Genomic DNA, 26,948 nt, shown 5'->3' with positions numbered 1-26,948 from the left:
GGTCTACTTCCCTTTCAAGTTAGTCAGAGGAAGCTGCCATATATTGAACGTTCGTTCCCTAAGGAAGCCAAGACAGTCGCTTGACTTATCGACCAATGTCATGATGGCCTGACATCTGCAAATCATAGCCGACGTTTCTGTCGTTCTCGCACGATTCCGTCAGCCCAACGGGAGAACGTGGCTCCAGTGCGAGGCCTTGAATTGATCGGGCCCTTCCAGGCTGGCTAGTATTACTCAGGCAGGATTTTGCTCTTTGCACCTAGGGCGACTGCGTACATAATTCCCTTGTTAGCGTTCGAATTCGGGAGAAGTGTACTGTATCTTTTTTCAGTCCTTTTCGATAATCTACCTTCTCCTTCTTCTCGACCAGTTGACTCCCCCGCTACCATGACTATTGAGGCTCTAAAATCAATGATGGCTGGTGATTACCCCACCCAGATCTCCAAGATCTAAAATCGGAGGAGTTCCCGTGAGGAGTTGACGCGCGATAGTGCGAGGTATCGCTTCTGGATTTCCATCCGAAAAATAAAAAAAAGTATCGATCTTCTTCGCGCTCGGGGGAATCTGGGATGGGGAGAGGCACGCCTGCTCTCTCTCGTGGATTCTCACAGGCGCTTATTGTATCTCAGATACCAAAGGTAACGAGTGTCTCTCCCCCGCTAGGTCTACTTTTCCATTTCGCCAACCCCTCAGTCTGATCTGGCTGCGTCCGGGAATGAAATGATGAAAAAAAAATAACGGTCGCAATCAGCCGCTGGGATCCTCCTCCGCTTCGATGATTCCAGACTAAATAAATGAGAGCAGGATCGCTTCAGCTGTCGTCCGGATTGTGTCGAGTCCAAGTATTTGATCCCTGAGACGTCTCGCGGGGGTTCGCTCGGTAACCTCAACCCGCCGAATACTCTTGACGCAGAAAAGAGTGCAAGCAGCCATAGTAATTGTGCAAACATGGTCAAATCCATGGCTTCATTGGATGCAGTCCCATCCCTATCAAGTGGCGCTGCGTCTGCGTCTGCATCATCATCCAGCGTATCCCTGGACACCGGACTGGCCTCCGAACTCGCACACCATGAAATCCTCCAAGAAGACGGAAACGGGGCTCTCGTCGTGCCTTTGCGCTCCCCGCACCGCCGTCAGCATATCTACATATGCCTCTTCCACGTTCTCGACTGCCGTGAGACTTTCGACGACGCCGATCTGTGGAGGACTCATGTTCTCAGCCACTTCCGGACTCACGAGCCACCTACAACGGCCCGGTGCCCATTATGTCCAGGGGAAAGGTTCAACGACGCTCCTGACCGGAGGGCCTGGGACCTCATGCTCGACCATGTCGATGTAGCCCATTATCAGCAGGGTCAAACGTTGGCGGGTAGTCGGCCGGATTTTGAGCTAATGCAATACTTGTACCGCTTACGAATCATCAGTGTTGACCAATTCAAGGTGATGCAACTTCCGCCGCCGCCGACGAGTCCCGCGTATCATCGGTCCCAGGAGACGGTCAGGGCGAATATTGGCTCTTCGGATGAGCCATACTGCGCTCCATACAGTCGAAGGAGGGAACAAAGAATGCGAGGTCAACATCGAGGTGTCAGTGTTTCATAGACGGTCTATCGGACCATTGTTCTGTGAGGCCAGGTGCCATCGTTTAAGGATCGCCAGGAGGTCTGATGAAGCGGAGAAAAGAGGATAAGGTCGTCTGGGTGGTTCGAAATCCCCCCTCGTTGACTGAGAACGATCTCAACGCTCAGATATTTGTTACTTTTGTTCCTTTTTCCTAGTTCTGTGGTGTTTTATTGTGTCGAGATCATTCATTAGGGAACCGTGCCTGGTCAGGGGGGGTGCTAACACTGGCTGCTTGAAGCGCGATTCCTTAAGGTACCTTCTTAGTATATATTAGGGCTTTGATTTGGTTATTTGTCCATAGTCTCAAATTGCGCCTTTCTGTTAATATGTCTGATATTGAGTGTTTTCAAGGATCTGAAAGGAAGCAAGCTGAACTTACATGTTAATGAGTCATACTGACAACGGTGTCTGACACGGAATTTGACATATCATCTCAGCATCTCTCATGAAGAGAGACAGTGAGCACCAGATTGAGATGTATCTCATGGGCCCGATCGAGCACTGAATAGAGGCACAGAGAGATTTTATCTATTAGGCTGCTCTTGTTGTTCTTATGCACTGAATCTGCGCACTGTTGTCTGGTCTGAGTTATTTTATTGGAATTTGTATATCTTCTTGATCTTTGCCTCTGTAGTTGTCCGTAGCTCCTTCATGATCGTTTTAAATGTTCTCAGAGCAAAATATATTGAGATGAAGTAGCACTCATTGACCTCATAGTGACACCCAGTTTCAACACCTTCAGGGGCACAGGGAATAATATAATACAATATATGTACAAGATCCTTATATATGAGATTCACAATACCCTTGAATCCATGCATGGGATTTCTCGTTGCTACCTTGGTAGTATGTCGCTGACCAACTGGAGCACTCTGTTCAAGCAATCAAACAGGACAAACTTGTCGCCCACTCACCTTGCGATCTCCGATCAAGAGACGGTAATTCGCGGTCAAGTGCCTAACAGCTCGACATCATTTCATACATTTCATTCCTCGAGCCTTCCCCCGTCGCAGAATGACAAGATTCTGCGAAAAATTCTAATCTGGATTCCTCCCGCCAAGGCTTCATCGAGCCTTTCCGTCATAACCAACACACGTCTCTGCCCCTCCGCCAAACGAATCATCACTTTATTGCGCCATCATTCCTCCAGGATAACCATGGAGAGACTCTCATTGAACGATCCTCCCGCAGGCGCTCAGCGTGGGAATACACCGCAGTCATTCTCTCAGCAGAACAACATGCTGGGATCCTCAGCACCGAGGACACAGGGTCCCCCACAACTACCCCCGCAGATGTTCACTACCGCCGCTCAATTGCTGGATTTGACAGATAGTACGTTGAAGCGATCTGCCTGATCGAAGAAATTGCGATTGTTGCGCGGGCTCAACTAACGGCACGTAAAGAGAAACTGGTTTTAGTGCTTCGCGATGGGAGAAAATTGATCGGCGTACTCAGAAGTTGGGATCAATTCGGTAGGGTCCCGGACGGAAATGCAGGGCTTCTTTGGCCTCGTTTTAAAATCAGCTAATCGTGAGCCATGGCCACAGCGAACCTTGTCCTCCAAGATACCATCGAACGACTCTATGCCGGAAATCTCTACGCTGATATTCCGCGAGGCATTTTCCTTGTCCGGGGAGAGAACGTGTTGCTTCTGGGTGAAATTGTATGATGGACTGCTCTTCCTTCCGGCTGCTGCGCCTCTCTTGGTCTTTTGGTTCGCTGACTTTCCGGGTTATAGGATCTGGACAAGGAAGACGATATTCCCCCTCATCTCCAGAAAGCGCCATTGCAAGAAGTGTTTGAATTAAAGAAGAAGGAGGAGAGCAAGCGGAAAATAACGGATAAGAAGAGCCATAACAAACTCCAAGGTCTCGGTTTCGAACCCGAGCACAGCGGGGAAATCCTATTTTAGCCGTTTGGCGTTGGATTCGCTTATGTTTGACCCCTCTGTATGCGTCATTTCGTACGATGGCACGAAAAGAGGCGAAAAAAGAGATTATTCTGTAAGAAATGACGGGCGCTCGGGTTTGGAGCGTTATATCGACTGTCGAGATCACGAGACATGCCCTTCAACAATATTACAGGGGCAAGGCTGTCTCTTCTTGACTCTCTCGCCACGCAACGACAGCACCTGAAGGGAACGGAATGACAGAAATATGGGGAAGGTTAACCCCATATGAATTAGAGCTGGGAGGTCTTCAAGTTAAAGACAGCCGTTGCAGCCAATACGAGGGATAAGGGATGTGAGATGCATATCTCCAATGATCCTGAGGGCGAAAGGCAATGTCTGATGATCTGTGTTTTGCGATACGACTTTTCTTCTCTCTATACTTATACGCAGACATTGTGAGCCTAAAGACGTGGAGTTCATCGGCATGGTTGGGTTCTGTTTGGAGATACCATGATAGCGAGACATGAGAAAACGCTTTCGAGACATCTCATGTTTGGATCCTTGTTATGTTTGCATCTTTACACAAACCCATAGCAGATATCATGAATGATAAAATTCTTCTATACTCTTTATCGAAGTGTTTTGATGTTATCGATAGGCCCGCCAAGAATCGCAGTACCCAAATTTTTGTTCGGACCACTAAAATCGTAGTAAAAAAATCTCCGCATCCACCACTACCTCTTTTTTCTTTTGCAAGTCTCTACCCTCAAGACGACAAACATCGCACCTCTCTGAACGACTTCTCAACTGCCCGTTGGTCGGTCCTTCCCATCATGGCGACCCTGGCGGAGAAGCTCGAGAAGATCAAGTCTCCGAAGCTGCAGAATCAGCACCATGTATGTCCCCTCACAAGCTTTCCGTTCACCGTCTTCCCCTCCCATAGCTTGCTAACGGACGAATCTTGTCATCTTAATAGACGGCTGTGGTGCTCTCTGCGGTGGAAGATACACTCCGCGACCAAAAGGCAGATTTTTCCGCGACAGCTTATTTCGCAGCGCTTCTTGCGTTGTTGGCGCAGTCCGTGTCAGCTACTCAGGGTATTGTCAACAAAGACTTAGCAACCTCTGTCGTCTACCTGCTCGATATCACCACTGAATACGTCCCTGCGCCCATCCTCCGCTCGAAATTCTCTCAGATCCTCACCAGCCTTGCTCCCGCCCTCTCTCTGCCGGAAGTCGATGCCCCACTGCTCAGACCATCGATTGGCTGCCTCGAATCGCTGCTTATCGCCCAGGATGCCGCCTCATGGAACCTCCCGCACACACAAATTGGCCCGCGCCGAGCGATTGCGGGCCTGCTGAGTCTGGCGGTGGATCACCGACCCAAGGTCCGGAAGAGGGCGCAGGAAGCTCTCATCAAGGTCCTTAAGAACCCTCCCCCCAGCCCTTCGCTCGACCACCCCGCGGCGGACATGTGCGCAGAAACCGGGTTGCGGACACTGGGTGATAGCATCGCGGCTGCGACAAAGCATAAACGGGGCCGTCATGATGCGAATAGCCGGGAGAACCACGATCCCCTGGTAATCCACTCCCTCCAGCTGGTGAAGACGATCGCGACGGCATCGGGAGGCTGGCCGAGCAAGAAGATTGAGCCGCTTTGTGAGTTGCTGATGAATGCGTCTCGGTCCAGCAACGAGTTCATCACAATGGGTGCTTTTGAGGTCTTCGAAGTCATCTTCTCCAGCATGGCGGATGAATTTTCGTCTTCGAAGCTGCCCCGTCTGCTAGACGCTATCTCCGAGCTCAAGCCTGCTCAGAACGATTCGCAGCTGCTCCCTCCCTGGATTGCGGTATTGTCCCGTGGATATGATGTGTCTGCACAGATCAACCCAGAGGATACGTTTGAGAAATTGCCGGCTCTGTTCAACATGATATCGAGCTATCTTGCTTCGCCTTCGATGAACATTCGCGTTTCCGCATCGGAATGCCTGATCTCGTTTTTGGCCAACTGCATCCCCAAGAATGTCATCCTCGAGCCTTCAGTGTACGATGAGAAGACCCTCGAGAAGCTTGCCAAAGCTGCAACAGACCTCCTTTCTGTGAAGTACCAAGCAGCCTGGGCGGAAGTGTTCAAAGTCTGCTCTGCGATGTTCGACAGCTTCAAGTGGCGGTCAAGCCCGTTTCTTGACGATATTGTCAAGATAATTGGAGATCTGCGCAGTAACGAGTCGTTCCATGGGAAAAAGCAGGCTGACGAGGTCCTCGGCAGCGCTGTTGAAGCTATGGGCCCTGCCGCGGTACTAGAAATCCTGCCTTTGAATATCATTCAGCAGAAGAATGGCCAGCCCGGTCGCGTGTGGTTTCTTCCAATTCTTAGAGACAGCGTTTCCAACACCAATCTCGCTCACTTCCGCTCTGAGCTTGTTCCTCTGAGCGAAGCATTGTACCAGAAGGTCGTCGACTACGGGTCTGCAGAGAAAACCGTGGAGAAGAAGATTTTCGAGACGCTCGTGCAGCAGACCTGGGCCATCCTTCCTGGTTACTGCGAGCTGCCTCTAGATTTGGTCGAGGCTTTCGATCAAAGTTTTGCAGAACTCTTGTCCAACGTTCTCTATAAACAAACCGAGCTGCGTGTTGACATATGCAATGCGTTGCAGACCCTAGTCGAGTCGAATCAAGCTATTTTGTCCATTGAGTCGGAAGAGGACGATCTGATTCTCCAGAGGAGGATCACAAAGGCCGCTGCGAAGAAAAACATTGCCCACTTGGCTGGTTTTGCTAGCAATCTACTGGCTGTGCTGTTCAACGTCTACAGCCAGACACTCCCGCATTACAGAGGCTACATTCTGCAGTGTATCAATGCTTATTTGAGCATTACCCCCGAAAAGGTCAGTCATTCTCTATATTCAGTCAGACGAACGCCATCAACTCACATGAAGAACAGGAGCTCAATGAAACATTTGCACGCGTTACCTCTATGCTCGAGACCTCTGTGGCATCAGAACAGGAAGCAGCCAAGCAGGGCAACCAGCAGACCGGCTCCGGTGACAAGATGCCTCCTACTTCTCACACTCTGATCGACTTGGTCATTGCCATGTCGATCTACCTGCCCCGCTCAAGCTTTGCAAGCCTGTTCGCACTTGCTGCAGCTATTTTGAATGGTCAATCGACCGATCAGCAGCTGATCAAGAAAGCATACAAACTAATTCCCCGGTTGGCCACCACGGAGACTGGCCGCACTGCTCTTCTTGAGCGCAGTGCAGAGCTGCAGTCTCTCATGCTCGCGACGGCAGACAAGACGCCCGCCTCTGCTCGTCGGGATCGAAGCCTAGCTATCTACGAGCTGATTACCTACCTCCCAACATCTGATCTACACTTTATTCCTTCCATACTCTCTGAGGTTGTTCTGGGTTGTAAGGAGAGTAACGAGAAAGCCCGGACAGCCTCCTTTGACCTTCTCATCCACCTCGCTAAGCGAACCATTGATTCCGACCGAAACCCACCAGGAACTAAGATTCGCAATTCTCTGGTGCCTCATATGCCCAACGACGCCCCCGATGCTCCGGCAACAATCGAGGAGTTTTTCACCATGGTCTCCGCTGGTTTGGCTGGTAGCTCGCCGCACATGGTCGCTGCCTCCGTCACAGCCCTCTCTCGCCTTTTCTTTGACTTCCACACTCAACTCGAGCCCTCGGTCCGCATTGACCTAGTCCAGACAGTGGAGTTGTTTCTTACGAGCAACAACCGGGAAATCGTTCGGTCTGTCCTCGGCTTTGTCAAGGTTGCCGTGGTCGTCCTCCCCGATGACGTTCTGCGTCCCCGCCTGAATACTTTAGTCCCCAACCTCATGGTTTGGAACAAGGAGCACAATGGTCGTCTCCGCAGTAAAGTCAAGGGTATTTTGGATCGCTTGATTCGCCGGTTTGGCGCTCCTCTTGTGGAAGGACTGGTCGGCGAGGCCGACCGCAAATTGGTGGTCAATATCCGGAAGCAGCGCGAGCGTCGCAAGCGCAAGAAGAAGGAAGGCGAAGGCGCCGGTGACGAAGACGAGGAGGAGGACGAGGCGGCCGACAACGCCGGCAAAGCCGCCTACAGCAACGCCTTCGACAAGGCCGTCTACGACTCAGATTTCTCCGATTCCGAGCACGACGCCAGCGAGATCGAGGTCGACGAGCAAGGTGTCACCCACGTTCGCGGCCGCAAAGGCAAGAAGGGCAAGCAGAACGAGCAGTACATCCGTGAGATGTCCCCGGAGGACAACCCGCTGGATCTCCTGGCCCCCGACGCGCTGGCCAGCATCTCTACGACCAAGCCCAGCGTCCGCTTTCTCAATACCGGCCCCGGCTCCCGGAAAAAGCATGCCGCCAAGTTCGGCCCGGACGGCCGCCTCCTCATCGGCGATGCAGAGAAAGACGACGTCGACATGTCCGGTGCACCTGGCGGCGGCGCCGCCCCGGGCGAGAGCGGCATCAACGCCTACCTGGCCGCCGTCAGCGGACCCGACGCCATCCGCCGCGGCCAAAAGGGCCGTCTCAAGATGTCTCAGGCCCAGAAGAAGAAGAACAGTGGCGGAGACGGCATGGACCTCGACGACAACGACAACGACGACGAAGCTCGCGCCTCCGCATCCAACCATGCCAAGGGCCCGCAGTCCGCCCGCCGCGGGCTCGGAGTCCCCAAGACACATGGCCCCAGCGGCAACGGTCGGATCCAGAAACGGAGAAATCCTCCCAGGGGAGGAAGACAGAGCGGACGCGGCGGCATCCGTGTTGGGAGGCGACGGTGAAGCGGGCTGCCTGCTTCTGGCGAGGCAAACTGGCAGTATTTTCAAAGCTGATGTACGGAGTACGGGCAATGGCCACATAAAAGACTGGGATTCGGGACTTGAAACATGAACATGAACATATGGTATTACTGCATCCTGCATACAGACAGAATATGGCAATCCTCTTTTGTTTCTTTTCCTTTTCTCTTCCAGGGCGTACGACCTCTGCATTATTTGTTCCATCCCATTCTATATCCTTTTTATCTCGTCTTCGATTGATGTCGTGTTTTCGGTTTGACTGGTATCCTCTATACCCTTTTCTATGCCTGTGCCTCATATGCAGTTCCACCTGTTCATTTCAGAGATCGACTGGACGTACCCCTTTGAACAATCCAAAAAGTATTCTTGACCCTAACATTCACAAAATCGGAATTCGAATGCAGGAGTCTAGTCCGTAGCTGCAGATGTGTCTCACGCGCTGGAAGCTTTTACAGGATTGGCCAGTAATTCATGGCCATAAAAAACATGGCTAAAGGAGTTAATTGATAGGTCACCAAAAATGGTAAGTAAAAATAAGAAATCTAAGACATATTCCGTCGATTGATAGAATATGATGGGAAAGACTGAGAAACATGAGACCAGCCCGGGTATCATTCTGCGCGCCATAGCAAAAATACAAGTACAATAGAGTAACGGTCACCTGATGTCATGGTGTTCTCTGATGGACACCAACATGATGATCAAGGGTGCTCAAACTCCCGACGCCCTGGTACAATCAGACCTCCAATCTTCTGTAGAAGTAGTAGAGGAGAGCGGATATCATGAAGAGGGGAAACGCAGGAAAAGGAGAAAGGGCCGCCAATTGGCAGGTCAAGTCATTTCACATATCCCAAACATTGGTATCATGCCAAACAGTGAGACGCGAGGATGAAGAATATCGGTCGGACGTCCAAAAGCCCCGCGCTCAGAAATCATTATGAAAAAGTACGAGGAATATGAATTCGATAGGTCAGCGAGGCACCTTTCTGGCCTTGCCCAGCCACAAGTGCCACCATCGACAGACGCCAAGAACCGCAGCACGGCCATCATCCTTGCGCTCGGTGCCGTCGGGATTGCCAAGGATCATGGCAAAGACCCAAAAGAAGGCAGCAGTCCAGGCGAGAAGGAGGAATGCGATCGACACCAAGGAGGACAGCAGAAGAACCATGGATAATCCACCCACAGAATAGCAGTCCATTGCCTCAGCACGAGATGAGTGTTCGGGATCATTATATATTGATTCGGTGGACCTTCGCAGACGGACTAATCGCTCGTGGATGTGCAACTGAGGTACTAGAAGATCGCAGAGCTGTGCACGAAACGACGTCGAGGGAAGATAGGGAAGGAAGGAGCAGAGACGAAGGGGAGACACGAGGACGACGAAGATCAACCCGAAGACGGTATATAAGGATGTGCAGAGGGAGAAAATCGGGACGGGAAGTGAGAGTCGAAACTATACAATGGTAGGCCCGGTCAGCCTGATCATACGCCTTTGCGGAAGGACACGAGGGTTTGGGATGGGGCTTACCAGCATCGATAGTGCATCCTGACTCTCATCCAAGGGAGAGTCGTCTTCAGGTATGGCTCGTTTGTGGACGCGGGGAGCGCTGTGAGGATAATGGTCGCCGGACATGTATGATGAATGGTCAGTCCAACTGCCACGAATGCGCTCGTCTTTGCGCACAGCTCCGTTGCTATTGATGCGCATGTCAGTATGAACCTTTCCTCAACGGTCGAGGGGTCACGAACGTCACCGGAGCCACCACTGGTTGCTCAGAGACCGGACAAACAAACCCAACTGGCACCTGATTATAGTTTTCGAACTTCCGCAACCTCTGATTGTGCCGATGGTGATTGTTTGAAGTATCGGTCGTATCGGGAGTAGCGTACGAGCCAAAGTCGTGGATGGAACGTAGATCCGAAGGGGCTACATTGGCCACATTCTTCTGGGTGTGAGACTGCCGAGAGGACGACGACTTGGGAGGAAGATGTACCGCAGCGGGAAGTGTGGCAGGGGTCTGTACATCTTGGAGATATGCCGTCACAAGCTGATCATTGTCCTGATAATAAGCAGGAGAATGAGACATCTCCGGCTGCCGCATGGCGGGCGAAGAATGGAAGGCAGGGAAAGTATATATGAGAAATTTGGTGGAGAAAGCCAAACAAGGGCCAACGAGAGATATTTCCACTCAAGTATGCGGCGGAAGGTGCACCAAAGTTGTACAGGAGTGCACACAAAGTAACCAATGACAAGCTCACCGCATGGCGTCAAATGCAAGGGATCCAGAGCTCTCAGAGACACTGACGAAGCACTGATAACATGTGTCTAAGGCAGGAAGGAGAGAGAGATGGTGATGAAAGGGGGAAGTGAGGGGAGACCGGTAGCAAGGGAGGAATGTAGACGGGGAGGGACAATGGGAGGAGCGGAGGACAGGAGAAGAACCTTATAAGAGCGCCATAAAGACACAAGGGAATTTGCATGAGCGGAAACCCAAGAAACAGGAAGAAATGAAGGCTGTCTTGGGGACCCTAGGAGGGGGGAAAAGGCGCTCTGCAGCGGAGAGAATTGCTGCGTGAGCCTGCCTTTTTTGCGCCAAGACGCCCAGATGCCGAGACCCTTGGCATGGACGACGTCAAAGTACAGTCAACATTATTATTTGACCAGGAGACTTGAGGAGTCATCCAGCGTGGCTGCGTGGGAAAGACACGAGTCAAGGAAACCTGAGAGCGAAAGGGTAGGGGGCTGAAGAGAAGAGACTCCCGTCATGGTGGACGAGGGAAGTGACGGTTTCGCTCTCATATCGCCTTGTAAGGGTCTCATCAGCAGACGAGTTCTTCACTAATAATTCTTCCCCCCAATGATCTCTGTGCGAGGTCCGAGATTTGTCATGTCTAAATTGAGAAAGAGATCTGTTGCGGGTTGTGCGCACGAAACAGGAGCCGCCGGCCCGCATGGCAGAAGCCAGAGTAACTTTCTCTAGGGGAAGTTTCCCTTTTGGGCGGGGGAAGACCCGAAAATGTCGAGGCAGCGAGACCTCCGAAGGCGCTAACGGTTTGGTACGGTATCAGGCTTACGACGACCAGAGGAGATGCCAAGCTGCCAAGCCACTGCGGGGGCTTTTTGTGGTACCCAAGAGGATATGGTTGGCTAGAAGACCGTGAAAAGAGGGCCATGATCCGCGTTCGGAGGTGCCATCGCTGGCTTGGCAGCAGAATGGCCCAATCTCGTATGGTATCATGCGTACGCCGGACATCCGGTCAGGATTTTCTGCATTTGGCAGAACTTAAAAGTAGGTAAGGGTGTCTAGGTCTCCCATGATTAATTGGTATTGACTACTGCACTCCGTTGGATGTTATGGGAACACAAGTAAACCATCCAACGACTTGCCGTATATTCTGTGATCCTGTATTTCGTCATTAGAGGACACATTACACAGAGATTAAAGCCGACGTCGGAAAGAAGGTCTCGACATGGAACTTTGCGCCGAGCCAGTCGCCCAGCCCTGCCGAGAGATTGGTGTGGAATACGTATCCAGCCGCTGCGTCGCAGCTGGTGTAACATGCTTTACAGAGTAGTTATCTGAATATCATTAGGTAAGCGTACTATTGGAGTTGATCTCGTCGATCATACGGATGGCTCGCTCAAGGTTGCCAGCATATGATCTTCATCATCTAAACATAGAGCTGTTTCTTCGCACAGCTTGTCTGAACTTTGAAGTTCTGGACTTGAGTTGCAATCTCTCGGGATCTTTGGAACATACCGCTCCATCAGACATCCCATCAGCCACTTCGCGGGACGTCGCTCCGAGAACGACCTCGCAATTGCCAGTGTTTCATCCCCATGGCATGGCAATTCACCGCAGGCAAAGGGTGGCCTGAGCTGGCCTGAGCTGGCATAGATGTGCATAATCATGTGAAACCCTTTCCTCTTGTCTGGGCACTTCGCGAGTGTTGGGTCGCTACCTTTCACGGCGACCGAACCATTCTTGGCTTCTCCAACCAATCCGACGCTGAGACAATGGCGATAATGCCTATCTATTCGGTGTATCTGCTCTCCTTGCTCGAGAGCAAACGCGAGCTATTCAGGCTAATGGAATCCCTGCAGGTGGCTGTTTTGCGCGGATTTTGGCGATATAAAGCCGGACTGGGCTGTAAGTCCCTTAGGCGCAAGTCGAAATCTGCCGCTTGGATATCCGGAGATCACAGTCCCAGCTTGCCAGGTTTGTATCTGGTCAGCTCGTGTGAACAGATGGTCAGTATCTATCTTCATATATATATTTTTATATATATGCTATGCTGCTTGGAGCTTCCTTTTTCACTGGTGTATCTCACAATATTCAAGTAGACTGTTGATGCTTCGTGATCTCGTCAATTCTTCATTAAAATCGTCAATCTATTAGCCATGCATACACTTGTATGAAATCAGCGTTTATACCCAGGCCATATGATCCTGTCTGTAAATAGACAACGTTCACAGAACCGATTCGGAATTTTTGTGGTCAAGGAGCGCAATGCCATACTTCGGCCAGCATAGAAGTTCTGCGCTGGCCACGTCAATCCTCAATGACGACTCTTGATCTGGTTGATTAGTTTGATTGCTATGTGTAGTCGAAACAAGCAGACGTTATATCCAGAGATCAAGTATGCACCTTTAACACCTAACCTGGAGCTGCAGTATTGAAGAGACAGGGTAGTATCGCCATCCGCCAAGTTCAGGAAGTTTCACAAATATGCCCAATGTTAGGCCATAGATCGCTTGAATCTACCTTGCTGCTTTCTACTTTACCTTTTGCTGATTGAACATACACAGAATCGCAGGTTCAGGGAAGTCACTACTCTAAGGAATTTAAGACATCCTGGCTATGGATGACGGGCCATCTCAGAACTTAGCCCAAGCACAGCAAGTCATTCAGTGACTATTTTGATCATTGAGCTGGCCACTTCTCCAGTCCAGCACATTGGTTACTGAGCAACTGGCTCAGGATGGTAGACGCGTCTGGCGGAAGCGAAAGTCGTATTGACCATTGCTCCAGCAGGTTACCACAAACAGTATGATCGCTGTTGATCTCGGCAATGCTAGATGCTCGTCCATTCAATGCACGCTTGGGGCCATGTCAGGGATGCTGACTTCTGGGCGATCGTTTGATCTATCAGATCGCTCTTCTCGAAGCATGTACGGCATTATTCGTGGCAAGGGGCGCTGCTCCTCAAAGACGTTTTGTTTCTGCACTGATCACACAGCAATAAATTCGCCCATGAGTATCTCAGCTTGAGTCAAGACATTGCCTTTTCTTAATCAACTTGGTTTTAGGTATTCAGATAACCGCCCGGTGCCATTCTGAATACATTTCAGACGTCTCTGATGAGATCTGAGAAACATAGATGAAGCTGTGTATGCATGAAAATGTTACTAGGGTTTAAACAACTGACTTAACTGTATATATATATATATATATAGCAAGAAAGCAACCATATAATTGATTGGTTCAAGTTGTACCTATATAGGTATCAGAATATATTACAGTGATCATAAGGGGATCACTGTAACGAGCTAAAGAAATTCAGTCTGACATCACACAATTATATACACCTATGTCTCATGACATATGGGGTACAAAGGGTTGTGAATAATGATTAAAAACGCTTAAAAGTAAATGCCATGATGCAGGATGTCAGTTGTCTCGACCACTATCTGCATCCAATGCCGCCATGCAAGGCGGTCCCGCAAGGCGCAAGCAGTAAAAGTACACCTGGCCCATGCGCAATACTAACCAAGTCCAGGAACCAAATTATTATTATTACACCGGAACTAGTTACTTCTAGTTAGACCCTAGAGGTATCACCCGTGTACTTGTTACTCCGAAGTTGGTACTTAGGCAAATATTAATCGAGGGAATGCCAGTCTAGTTGATTGCGGGCGCGCTGTATGGCACTGTGGCACATTGATGGCGCTCTCTAGGCAAGATTCCTTCCGTCCATCGGGCGCAGCTATCCAATCAACGACAAGATTATTAGCCTTGGATTTCCTGATTCTGCGATGTCTGCATGCTGGAAAAGTATCTTAAAAGTGGGAGAAAGGAAAACGACCTAGCGAGTCAATCTGCACACTGCATCCTGCTGTGTAACCTGTAGAACTGGACAGGAATCATATTGACAGCTGGATCTGTCTTTATATCCATTTCCTCCTCTTTCCCCCTTCCGTTGTTGGCTTTGCTTGGATCGACATTATTCGTTAATTGATTCCTTTCAAACCATATTATCTTGCTGCTACTTACTCCTTGTGTTAAGGTGGTAGCTAAAGTATGTTGAGTTGTTGACAATCTAGTACATAAGGCGATCGACGCAAACCAGCGTCATTATATTGTAGATTTGCCTCATCTGCCTTATTGCTCTTTGGTGTCCTACATAGGTAAGCTATGGAGAAGCTAGGATAGAGCCTTGCCTTCTACAGAAGAAAGTAGAATGGAGATGTCTGGACTGTCACTCCAGGGGATATCATAACTATGCGCAAGTATCCACATGCCAGCGAATCTTGCACACATTGTTTATGTTGACGCCTTGATATTGATCTGGAAGCCATGTTTCAGATCAGACATGTGCTGATTAAGTACTTGAAAGAGTTACGTACAGATGCCCACAGTACCTACTTAGTCCCCCGGTACTCTCATGGACCCTTGACTTTGCGGTGTATGGTACTTCTGTGATGACAGCTCAAAGTCTGGATCTACCACAACTAAATGTCGTCACGTCAGCCTCAGGGGTGAATTATGGAGTTATGGGCATGGGAGTGCCCGCAGAATGATCATCGTGGTTGTTTCGCGATCCCTTGCTCGTATTATGGCTATATTGCTTTTGGGTAATTCTCCGCCAGCAAGGGCAGCTGCCTTGGTTTTGTGCGCAGAATTATTGAAAACATTCCGTACTCCGTTCGGGCCAAAGCGGTCTTTCAATTGTGAAAAGACGGGAGTCTCTATTGGAATATCAAGAATGACTTTTCGACTTCAAACTGACTTGAAGAGAAAGAGCGGTCTACGTATTGCTCTGTACTGTATTTTGATTGTCGGAGAACTGGCACTTTTATCTCCATAAACACCCCTGAGGGTCAAAAAGAGTACGTACTTTGGGGAGGGGAGAGAAAAGCCCAAAGATGAGTAAATAACGATCGGAGATTGGTGCTCGACCCAAGTGATGTATCCTGCATCAAGAAATGGAGAACCTAGGAAGGCTCCAAGAGAAGCCGGCGACTGATCAGAATTTCGGCCGGGAATGGCTCCACAATCTGGAATGTGTGGACGTAAGCGATCTGGGAAGCATATCTGCGACAACTTGACAAGTGCATCAGGCATGTGGCTGGGATGCTGTGGGCTGCGTAGTGGCTGGTGCTGACGGTTCTTCCAGGCAAGTGGTTGCTGTGGAGCTGCAGCAAGCTTGGTGACAATGAATGACGGGAGGGGCAAAAGGGGAATGGAGATTGGGAAAAGCACTGTCTTCGGATCGCCTGGAAAGTATAATAATGAACTAACGGGCTTCAGGAACTGCTTTCCTCGAATAATTTTGGTGAGCTGGAAATATTAATGTGTCCTGTTTCGAAATGGGACACTGGAGCCAGATACTACTCTACCCCTTTCCCTTCATACCTGCAGCTACCGAGGAAAATTTGCACGCAGATCAGCCTGACAGATGTCAAAACCGGACTGCAGTCACCTTGTGAGTCCTTGTTGTAGAAAATAAAGAAAGGACGCCCAAACTGGATAATGATTAATCATGATTGTTATTGACCTGGAATATGGGCCTGACCGGTGTAGGTTTGTGGGAGACCCAACTCGAGTTGTGACTCGGCTCAATAGGCTATGGGTAAGGTACTAGGCACTAGGTATGGAGGATGTGACTGGACCATCATCCTTGGCTGTTGTAGTACAGAGAGATCTCTGCAACTTGTTAAATACATAAATGTATTTAGTCTGCATACCAATTCCCTAGTCTCATAGTCATAAGGTAAAGAATTTTGCTTTCCTTTTCTTTTTTTCCCTTTTTCCTTTTTGGAGGATTATTGTTATTATTAATTCTTTTTTTTTTAATTGATGGAGGGGGGAAGGCGGGTGCAAGCCTACTCTGCAACATTGTGCAGGTGGTCAGGAAGTGGAGTATTATTACTAGGTACCCCGTAGATACGCCGCATGCCTGACTAGGGCTGCCCGGGAGCTTAGGCTATTGAGCTTATGACCATTCGCCAGTCATTTACAGGGTTCGGGTCCCACCGCCCCCAACTGAAGAGCATGGGCGGCTCCGTAATAATGACGCACTAGGAATTTTTTAATTTAAAATTAAGAAGGAGGAAAAAAAAAAAAAAAAAAAAAAGGCAAACTCAATTTAATTAGTACAGTAACTAAATTTCATGGCACGGGGAAGAGATAGTGGATCCCTCTCCCATGGTCCACCAGCACCCCCTCAGCGAGTCCCAACTGGGGGTTCGTGCTAGACCTTCCACATCACGGCAGTGCGTCGCTGATGCTGGCGCTTGCGGTCTCCAAATCAGTGACATGCCTTCGATGGCTTGACGTTGGGCCTTTGTAAACTCCAAGCTCGAATAACATCCACAAATCCATAAATTAATCTTACGATGTACTTCAGAATTTTCTGCTTCCTTACTACGGAGTACCTTGGCTGTTAAACCAGTAATTTTCTCCTTGATGATAACACTTCCCACTTTCCTCATGCTTTTGCCAGCGCTCAAGACGGTCTAGGTTCGAGACCACTCATAATGGATTCCCCTCTCAATCGACTGTTTCAGATTTTAGAATCTCGCTCAGGGTCAGTCACTATGTAACTTGCTAAGTTGCTACTAGCCTGGTATTTCTTAGTGCAGGGGTGGTACGGAGTAGCTTACCCTATTATTAGTTGTGTTACTGGCTGAGCCCCGCTTGCCAACCCGGTACTAACTACTAAGCCTCCAATCTGTCAACTCTGTCTGACAGGCAGTCGGACATGCACGCAGCAGAAAGGCAGTACTAGTATTTTGACCTTTAATTTCCATTCTAGAGGGAATGAGAGTCATAAGTTCGAGAATAACCGGATTTATTCATTGATACCTTTGTATAAAAACGAAAGAGAATCGGCCCCATTTTTGAGCAGCCGGACGCTGTAGGCTTAATTCTTAATAAAGCTTGAGAATGGTGACGCCGTCTGTCAAGAACTCAAATGTTACTCTGAGATATCGTCAGGGGCTATGAAAAAATATTTACCAGTAACACATATTCTTTCCTACTATTTATCCTATTTTATCGGTTATTGTGTACTGGTAAAACTAGGGTGGGAAACAGGCGCTGGGAGCCTGGGAGGACTGCACCGTTTTCACCCACAAGCATTCCAAGTTCCGGCGCACGGAAATTATTAACTGTAAATACCCGCAGACACGACTCCAGATAGTCCCCACCGAGCTAGGCCGTTCCGGGACGTCAAGCTGCTGTCTTTGGCTTGGCGCCGGACGACCACCATCTGGTCTTTTTCTGTGGTTTCTTTGCTTCCTACTGCTCGAGAGCTACACAACCACTAGCGCAACTTGGCAGAATTCACCCTCTTACCACCAGCCCCTCGGCCTTTCCCTCTTTCCTCTCCTCTCTTCTCTCTCTTCTTCTCTTCTCCCTTCTGCTTATTGCTCCCGCCTCTTGCTTGTTTTTTGGCCTTTTTCGTCTGCGCATCATCCCTTTCCCCACTCACTGACTCTATCCCCTTCTCATCTACTTCATCCTGTTTGGTTTCGCACCTCAATTCTCCCTTTCTTCTCGTGCCTTTCCGTTTCACCGTTGCTGTTCTCGCCTCATTGGCGCCGCTCAGCCGCATCTCAACTCTCCTCGTTGTCTGCGGCTGTTAGCGCTCTAGTACGGCAGCTCTCTATCATTGGAGTTTTCTGCCAAATCTTCATTTTCTCTTCAAGGAACGTGACGGGACTTGTTCCTTCAATCGGTCGCATTTGTTCAACAGAGAAACTGTCATTTCCATCATCCGGATTCCTCTAATCGGGGTTCTTCGCAGCCGTTGGCCAGATATTTCAAGTCTTCCGATAGAGAACACATTTACTTCGCAGATCATCGCAATCGCACCAAAATCGCCAGCTGTGCAACGTTCTAGTAACACGAACATTGATTGCATCATCGTGTCGCAAGATTTATGGGATACAAAGTCACAGAAGTGTCTTATTAGTCACTTTGTTTTGCGATTCCGAATAACTCTCCGCCAGCAGAATGGCCCACACTCAGCCGTCGCCTACTGGGGGCGTAGCTCCTCACCATGGCCATCTTGCAGCCCACCCGCAAGTCAATGGTCATATGCCGCTGCAGTCTCAAGGTCAAAAGGGTCCTTCCCTGACTACTGCCCAGAAGATCGCAGCGCTTAATGAACAGGTCTGGCTTCAAATTGGTACGTTACTCGTCATCATCGCCGTTAGAAGTTGCTCCGCCTCTATTCCGAACTCTGTTTGGCTGACTTGCCTTCTTTGCGCAATAACAGGTAGTCTTACTGAATTGATGGGCGATCTTGATGGTGCTATGAACGCTTATGAGCAAGCGCTTCGACACAACCAATGGTCAATCCCTGCTATGAACGCCATATCGTGCATCCTCCGGACCAAGGAACAATTTCCGAAGGCGATCGAGTACCTTCAGAACATCCTCAAATTAGACCCGACAAGTGGAGAAACCTGGGGTAGTTTAGGTAATTAGGAGGCACCCCCAGACCTTGGTTTGTCTACTGTCTCATCACGGTGACTGACAAACCTTGCAGGTCATTGCCATCTAATGATGGATAATCTGCAAGAAGCTTATACTTCTTACCAGCAGGCGCTATATCACCTGCGTGATCCCAAGGTTCGTGTTTTCTCTTACACTCTTTCGCTTTACAAGGCTAACCGCAATGTTATGACAGGAACCCAAACTCTGGTACGGAATTGGTATCTTATATGATCGCTATGGCTCCCTTGACCATGCCGAGGAGGCTTTCTCTCAAGTCATGCGGATGGCTCCCGACTTTGAGAAGGCCAATGAAATCTACTTCAGGCTCGGCATCATATACAAACAACAACAAAAGTTCAACCAGAGCTTAGAGGTACGTTCATCGATCTCCTTTCTATATGTAGCCTCTTTGCTTACCGCAATTTCAGTGCTTCAAGTACATTGTCAGCGACCCTCCTCGTCCTCTTACGGAGGAAGATATCTGGTTCCAGATTGGCCACGTTCATGAGCAACAGAAGGACGTAAGTTGTTTTATAATCTCGCTTGGCTGCTCATATATAGGCTGACAACATCACAGTTTGAGTCTGCCCAGGCAGCCTATAGGAGGGTCCTAGACCGTGATCCCAACCATGCAAAGGTACTTCAACAACTCGGTTGGCTTTACCACCAGCAAAGCAACAGCTATGCAAGTCAAGAAAAGGCCATTGAATACCTTGAAAAATCTGTTAGCGCAGGTATGTTGTTAGCTCACGTCGTCGACCCTGAGCAAGCGTTAACAAGCCTTGCTTCTTTTTAGACAACAGCGACGCACAAAGCTGGTACCTTCTTGGTCGTTGCTACATGTCGCAAGCCAAGTATCCCAAGGCCTACGAAGCATATCAACAGGCTGTCTACCGTGATGGACGCAATCCGACTTTCTGGTGTTCGATTGGTGTTTTGTACTATCAGATCAACCAGTATCGCGATGCATTGGACGCTTACTCTCGTGCAATCCGCTTGAATCCTTACATCTCGGAGGTGTGGTACGATCTGGGAACTCTTGTAAGTCAAGTTGCGCGGAGTTTGCTTGGGGAGAAAACGCGCGGGAGACCGAAGTCGCTGACCACCGCTCTTGTAGTATGAATCCTGCAACAACCAGATTGCGGATGCTCTTGACGCTTATGGTCGCGCCGCCGATCTTGATCCTACTAATGTCCACATCAAGGCTCGTCTGCAACTGCTGCAAAGCCAGCTCTCAGGCTCCAACCAGAACAGTGCACCTGCGCCTGCTCCTCAACCTCAGGACGTTCATCCACAGGCGTACCAGGCTCCTGGTGTGGGCGCTCCTCCAGCTCCACAGTGGGGAGCACCAGCTCCAACTGGAGGCCCGCCTCCCCAGCCTCCCGCTCCTCCAAGGCAGATCGCCGACTGGAATCGCGGCATCAACGAAGTGCAGTCTCAGAATCAGGCGCAGCCCCAGCCAGCCAACGGTTTCGATCATCGTGACCAAGTTCGGGGCCCGGTCGCTCTTCAGCAACCAAGCCCACGACAAGAGCCTGGAAGGGCCTTCCCTGATGGTGTTCGTGCTCCAGCAGCTCGTTCTCCCAAGACCACGGTTGCGGGCCCAGGTGCATTTGCACCTGCACACGCACTGCCCCAACTACCCAACCCACCACCGCCGCCACATGATCGAGCTCCCGCCGGTCCTACTCCTTTTGCCTCTGCTACTCGCGGACCCTTGCCACCCGCTCCTACTTCTGCTGCACCCCCCACAGGCCCAACTGGGCCTAACGGTGCCCCTGCTTCTGTTGGACCTCTGCCACCATACCCTCGCCCGTTCACCCCGCCGACAGAGATCCGGCCCATTCGCGAGGAGAGACCATCGTCGCCCGGTTCTACCTACCCTCACCAGCAGTATCATCACGGCCCGAGTGTGCCAATTCAGGGGGCTAGTAGCACTGGCATCGCAGGTGGTGCGCCTGCTCCAGCTTCTGCGATCACTGCTGCCGAAGCCGCTGCTCGAGAACGTGAAGATCGCCCAACCTCGGCAATGAAGCGGGGTCGGGAGTGGGAAGGGGAACCGGGCCCTTCAAAGAAGGTTGCCAATGAGGAAACCCGTGTCCGCTTGGATGATCAGGTGGCTCGCCGCGTAACCCCTCCGAACCGCATGCCGTCGCCTGGCGAGATGCAACGTCGTGGTTCGTCGGAGGCGCGACGCGAGGACCAGCGCCGCGTGAACGAGAGCTACCATCCATCAGAGGCTGCCCACCATCCTCCAACCCTGCCATCCATTCAGCACATGCCTCAACACGCGACCGGTTCGAGCCTCCCTCCCATGAATGAGGGCCCTGCCCCGGCTTCCAACGGGCCTCAGGCAGGTACTCCATCAACCCAGGCGCAGGTGAAGGAAGAACCGGCTCGCAGTGAGCAAGTTCCAGCCCATGAGCCTGCTGCGCGTAAGATGGACGTCGATGAGAACTATGACGACGATGGAGATGACGAGAAGAGAACCAGCACTGCCGCTAAGGGCAGTCCTGCTGCCGGTAGCAGCAGCAGCAACGGGGTGCTGAGCAGTGGCGCCCAGACTTCCCAGTCGAAACAGGAGTCTGCAGCCTAAACACATGATCAGCTCTTGTCCACGTAGCCCATCTGATGATTGCAAGATGGCGCTGTACAAGCGAAGATGTCTGTTATGAACAATCTTTCGTACCCTCGTTTCCCCTTCAAAATTCCCCTTTCCTTTCTTCTATATGGTTCTCCTTTCCGGTGGCATCCACGCTAGCTGTTACTTACGCATTCAAGTCTGTACTCTATGAAAGCCATCGGCGTCGTAGCTACGAGGAACTATTACTTGTTTACGCCCTCTCTTGTACCCGTCTTTCGAGCCCCCCTTTGTCCAGATATCTTCTCTCATCTCGATTGCCCTTCAATTTTCCCTGTGCATGATTCAGAACTCTTCTTTCAGAAATGACAATATCTTTTTCAGAGCACGATTTTTGGTTTTGGTATTGGGTTGAATGCGTTGACTTTGTTGTAGACGCAGCTTTGTATTCTTGAAAGAAGTGGGAATTTCGATGTGGTAGGTAGTTTGCAAGCAGTTGAATCAAGTCAAATTTGATGTTACGACATTTCTTCTCTCCACGGTAACCTCTTCAGTCATATATCTCAAACGAAGTTGGGTAAGTTGTACAATGCTGAGATAAGTGGAATGTGATTGAATACCATTATACGACGAGTTTTGCCTTGTGGCCATCGCAGGTGCGGACTTTGCTAGTAGAGGACAAGGTTCAGAGCAATATGTGCCTCAGGCAGCGAGCTGCGGATTTTCAGTGCCTTAGTCACAACAGGGTCGCTTATCCGCAAGAGGAAATGTGTCGCCAAGACTTCGCTTAGGTCAGCCCACATTCGTTTACCGTGCAAAATAACGACCTTCGGCAAACTTAGAGATAGACACTCTCACTCACCACTTCGACGACTAACGACAACAGGGTCAAGATGTAAGTTTTGCGCTCGAATACAGATTAATTATTGATGTTAAAGAATTGAATCGCTGATTTTATATTTTTTTCAGGAGTCACCGGAAGTACGAAGCGCCTCGGCACGGTTCGTCAACCTCGTTTTCCTCCTTCGATGGCGTCGAAATTTCTGCGCTCTGTGTGTGTGCGATATACTGACCAACGTCCTCACAGGCTCTCTTGCCTTCCTGCCGCGCAAGCGCGCTGCCAGACACCGTGGAAAGGTCAAGAGGTTAGTTTAGCCGCTACAATTTTCAATCTCGAGACCCAAAAAAAAGACAGTATGCTGAGTGTGCGACAGCTTCCCCAAGGATGACCCCAAGAAGCCCGTCCACCTGACGGCCTCCATGGGTTACAAGGCCGGTATGACCACCGTCGTCCGTGACCTTGACAGACCCGGTGCCAAGATGCACAAGAAGGAGATTGTTGAGGCTGTTACCATCATCGAGACTCCTCCTGTATGTCCCTTGACCCCTGGATTTGGTTGGTTACGGAATTGGACGGTCACTTACACTTTACTTGTTTATAGCTTGTTGCTGTCGGTGTTGTCGGTTACATCGAGACTCCCCGTGGTCTCCGCTCGCTCACCACCGTCTGGGCTGAGCACCTGAGCGACGAGGTCAAGCGCCGCTTCTACAAGAACTGGTACAAGAGCAAGAAGAAGGCCTTCACCAAGTACGCCAAGAAGCACGCAGAGGAGAACGGTGCCTCCATCACCCGTGAGCTTGAGCGCATCAAGAAGTACTGCACTGTCGTCCGTGTCCTCGCCCACACCCAGGTCCGCAAGACCCCTCTCAAGCAGAAGAAGGCCCACTTGATGGAGATCCAGGTCAACGGTGGCTCCGTTGCCGACAAGGTTGACTTCGCCCGCAACCTGTTCGAGAAGCCCATTGAGATCGACAGCATCTTCGAGAAGGACGAGATGATCGATGTCATTGCCGTCACCAAGGGTCACGGTTTCCAGGGTGTCACCAGCCGTTGGGGCACCAAGAAGCTTCCCCGTAAGACTCACAAGGGTCTGCGTAAGGTTGCTTGTATCGGTGCTTGGCACCCTAGCCACGTCCAGTGGACTGTTGCCCGTGCCGGTCAGATGGGTTACCACCACCGTACCTCTTGCAACCACAAGGTCTTCCGCATTGGCAAGGGCTCTGACGAGGGTAACGCCTCCACCGAGTTCGATATCTCCAAGAAGCAGATTACTCCGTAAGTACCAAATCAACTGGATTGCTCAAGTGAACAATATCACTGATGAAATCTCTTTATAGCATGGGTGGTTTCGTCCGCTATGGTGAGGTCAAGAACGACTATGTCATGGTCAAGGGCTCCGTTCCTGGTGTCAAGAAGCGTGTTATGACTCTGCGCAAGACCCTGTACCCCCAGACCAGCCGGAGAGCCACCGAGAAGGTCGAGCTCAAGTGGATCGATACCTCCTCCAAGTTCGGCCACGGTGCTTTCCAGACTCCCGAGGAGAAGCGTGCATTCATGGGTACCCTCAAGAAGGACCTTGTTACTTCTGCTTAAGGTGTTTATGTCGGTTTGGTGTAGTGCAGCTTCTTACATTTTTCAATAAAAAAGCGAACAATACCTTAAAAGCCTACGCCTTCCGCTGAATGATCAGTGATGCCTGTTTCCAAGTACTCATGTAGCTTAAGGTAATATGATGATGTTCCAAAGAAGAAAGTCTTCACAAGGCGATCAAGTAGTGTACCCTCCAAAATTACTGTATGTATAAAAGAGTTGTGACCCAAGGGCTTGAGGATAAAAGTTTGCGCCTGCCGAAATCTCTCCTGTAATTTCTTTGCCCTCTCCTAGGTCTCATTTGCTGCAGACGAAACTTCGTCATTCCTGCCATGTGTCATTTTGCAGTCTACTTACATATCTTTATCCAATTGTCGATTCTAAGAGGCACTGGCCGTTTGTTGAAGCACCCATGCGTTGGTGGCAGCTGAGCCGCACGGTCTATTGCGTCATTAATCGCAACCTGGTTTGGGCTTCAACTTTAACTGCATCACCAAATCGGGCTACCCTCTCTCCCCAGTCTCTGATCTTAAAGTCTCGGAGTTTTACTCTTACCTCCCATTGTCGCTTATATTCCCACTTGCGTATTCGAACCTCTCCGCAGAATCAGACACTCCTAGTTTCGTCCCGTCAAACCCACTACAGCATCCCGTCACCGAACCCTCGCCGCAAATCCATCATCTCTCGAACCATGTCTTCAGACGACGCTTACATGTCCTTCTTGGATAAGGCCAACGCAGACCTTAATAACGCTCGAGGGCAACAAACTCAGCAGTCGTCCGGCGTGCGCACGGAGACCGTCGATGTTGGCGTCCAGATCCCCGCTCCACTCAGATCAGTGGATGCATACTACGTCTCCGAGACAGACGAGCCCTTTGAGCCGGTAACATTGAGATGGGAGGGCGCGAATAAGGGAACTTGGCCCGGTCCTGGTTCGTGTATCCCAATGGACAGTCGGACTGCCTGAAAAAGTGCATTTGCTAACGATGCCTTATCCGCACAGCCGAATTCTCGAGACTCATCTCACCTGACGCTGACCTCTCCTCGTCCATTGAGACATTGACGCCTTCGACCTTTGATCCTAAAAACCATTATTCGGCTGCTCTGCGCGCGGTGCGGGCCGCGGTCGCGCAAGCTTTTGGTGGTGGTGAGCCTGGCATCGATGAATCGGATGTAGAGGTTAAGGTGTACCGGGTGGAAGTTGGCAAATCGCGCGTCCAGTATTATATTTTGGGACTAGACGCTGAGGGAGGGACTATTGTGGGATTGAGGGCGAAGGCGATCGAGTCTTAGCTTGCATTTTTTCTCTGGTGTGTTCGATCAGCTGTGATCTTGCAATTGATATAGCCAGATGACGATTAACGTGATATATGTCTAAGATATCTTGGCCTCTTTAGTTCTAGTGTCTTCAGGATTTATTGTACAAAGTATTTATGTACGAAGTCGACGCAAGATATATATTCTCTCTTGCACGGGAAATAAGTAACCAAACCGGCAACCGTATCGATACGCAATTGTGGAAATTGACTAAGTCCTGCATGCGAGATCTTGGTCTGCAGAGCATTATGATTATTATGCGGATCCAGATGCATATATGTCATTCTACAATCAGCGCTTCCGTATGCCTCATGTAAGACATCAGCTTTCGGCTGATAGTTCCCAGAGAAGGCTGGTCTTCGTCCAAATCCTTAACTACTGGTGTCCCCATTGATATCATGATATACTGAGAAAGAGCTAAAATACATAGAGCTACGCATCGACAATCCAAACTAGAGTAATGTGGCAAGTCAAATTGTAGGGCAATCTATGTGCTGGGCTCTCAGCATAATCACAATTGACAACCTCGTGAGTGACTGCCTGCTAGGACGCACATTTCAGGAGGCTGAATGACTTTTGGCCCTGTTGGAATGGCAGAATATGGGTATTTGTCTGTCTTGTTGGAGGAATGAGGATAAGCATGACGACGAACTGTCCATTTGGCAGACACCGTGGTAGCTCATCAGCAGCTTTCTCTGGCCTTCACCGACTATAACTGAAGAGTTGACAGTTGACACATTATGATGAGCCCCTCAATAAAAACATTGATGCATATCATTACCCTGCAAGTAGCAGTCAAGGTTCACAGCTGCAGAAAAGGACGCGTGTTCTGGAATGGCCCTGTTTTAGGCCGTCATGTGTGTGATTACATGTCTGATTGAGACATTTGGAGTCCATCAGCTGGAATTGATCTCAGCATCTGGATTCAGTAAACCAATAAGTAGATAGACCTTAACTGTCATTGACAAGACAGATTGTCCTTGGCTCCATTGTTGTTGTCGTCGTTGCTGTGCTAGCTTGTATGTAGAGGATGGATTGTCTCCCTCGTTGCGGTGTTCTCAATTCAGCGAAGTCATCAACGGGAAAGAGTACCAGCAGAAAATGAACTGGGCTGACTCGAGATAAATCTCACCACATATTAACGCTGTTGACTCTTGTGGTTATATGTAATGGTTCTGCTGGTCCTTGAATCCTTGATGCTTGAACAGCATCCAAAACGATCAACAAACTAACCCCAAACGGCTTAGCTGCTGTGTGCCTGATTCATGGCCTGAGGCCCCACATGTGACCTTGATTATGTACATGCCTTCCCCTTCTGCCGTGGAATTCCCTTGAACTTCATCCTCCATTCCAGAGCGACCCTGGCTAGCAACCACTCTCTGTAGTCTCAAATTCTGTCCTTTGGCTCCTTTATTCTGCACTTGAAGGTCTTTGCAGCCAACTGTGCTCTCAGAATGGAGTCCATGACTATATGGATCGATGTCATTAACTGATTACTAGCTGTACAGCGTACACTCACCTCCGATGTTCTCAGCCATGATACAGCCACCAACTATTTGAACCTGTCTGCAGGAT

At 49.9% G+C, this 26,948-nt stretch overlaps 6 protein-coding genes across 6 annotated transcripts; 5 read left to right on the top strand and 1 right to left on the bottom strand.

The window, feature by feature from the left end:
- Nucleotides 1–948: 948 nt before the first annotated feature.
- Nucleotides 949–1,602, top strand: Aspvir_000661 (uncharacterized protein; the record flags this gene model as incomplete). Its single annotated transcript, XM_043265796.1, has 1 exon — nt 949–1,602. One exon carries the CDS (start codon nt 949–951, stop codon nt 1,600–1,602), a length of 654 nt encoding a protein of 217 aa, XP_043121731.1.
- A 1,178-nt stretch (nt 1,603–2,780) lies between these two features.
- Nucleotides 2,781–3,535, top strand: Aspvir_000660 (U6 snRNA-associated Sm-like protein LSm1; the record flags this gene model as incomplete). Its single annotated transcript, XM_043265795.1, has 4 exons — nt 2,781–2,955; nt 3,027–3,095; nt 3,171–3,286; nt 3,362–3,535. 4 exons carry the CDS (start codon nt 2,781–2,783, stop codon nt 3,533–3,535), a joined length of 534 nt encoding a protein of 177 aa, XP_043121730.1.
- An 812-nt stretch (nt 3,536–4,347) lies between these two features.
- On the top strand, nt 4,348–8,299 carry Aspvir_000659 (mRNA-binding protein RRP12; the record flags this gene model as incomplete). Its single annotated transcript, XM_043265794.1, has 3 exons — nt 4,348–4,410; nt 4,491–6,401; nt 6,458–8,299. 3 exons carry the CDS (start codon nt 4,348–4,350, stop codon nt 8,297–8,299), a joined length of 3,816 nt encoding a protein of 1,271 aa, XP_043121729.1.
- A 988-nt stretch (nt 8,300–9,287) lies between these two features.
- Aspvir_000658 (uncharacterized protein) lies at nt 9,288–10,419 on the bottom strand (the record flags this gene model as incomplete). Its single annotated transcript, XM_043265793.1, has 3 exons — nt 9,288–9,770; nt 9,846–10,011; nt 10,067–10,419. 3 exons carry the CDS (start codon nt 10,417–10,419, stop codon nt 9,288–9,290), a joined length of 1,002 nt encoding a protein of 333 aa, XP_043121728.1.
- An 8,139-nt stretch (nt 10,420–18,558) lies between these two features.
- On the top strand, nt 18,559–24,059 carry cyc8 (60S ribosomal uL3 domain-containing protein; the record flags this gene model as incomplete). Its single annotated transcript, XM_043265792.1, has 14 exons — nt 18,559–18,733; nt 18,824–19,027; nt 19,097–19,179; nt 19,238–19,417; nt 19,473–19,565; nt 19,622–19,778; nt 19,841–20,085; nt 20,162–21,627; nt 22,512–22,520; nt 22,595–22,626; nt 22,713–22,770; nt 22,840–22,996; nt 23,068–23,741; nt 23,804–24,059. 14 exons carry the CDS (start codon nt 18,559–18,561, stop codon nt 24,057–24,059), a joined length of 3,789 nt encoding a protein of 1,262 aa, XP_043121727.1.
- Nucleotides 24,060–24,468: 409 nt separating this feature from the next.
- Nucleotides 24,469–25,349, top strand: Aspvir_000656 (uncharacterized protein; the record flags this gene model as incomplete). The annotated part of the gene is made up of 2 exons (XM_043265791.1): nt 24,469–24,988; nt 25,060–25,349. 2 exons carry the CDS (start codon nt 24,469–24,471, stop codon nt 25,347–25,349), a joined length of 810 nt encoding a protein of 269 aa, XP_043121726.1.
- Nucleotides 25,350–26,948: the final 1,599 nt, after the last annotated feature.

Source organism: Aspergillus viridinutans, assembly GCF_018404265.1.
Source record: "Aspergillus viridinutans IFM 47045 DNA, scaffold_1, whole genome shotgun sequence".
Classification (NCBI taxonomy): Eukaryota; Fungi; Ascomycota; class Eurotiomycetes; order Eurotiales; family Aspergillaceae; genus Aspergillus; species Aspergillus viridinutans.
This window is presented reverse-complemented; position numbering and strand designations above follow the sequence as displayed.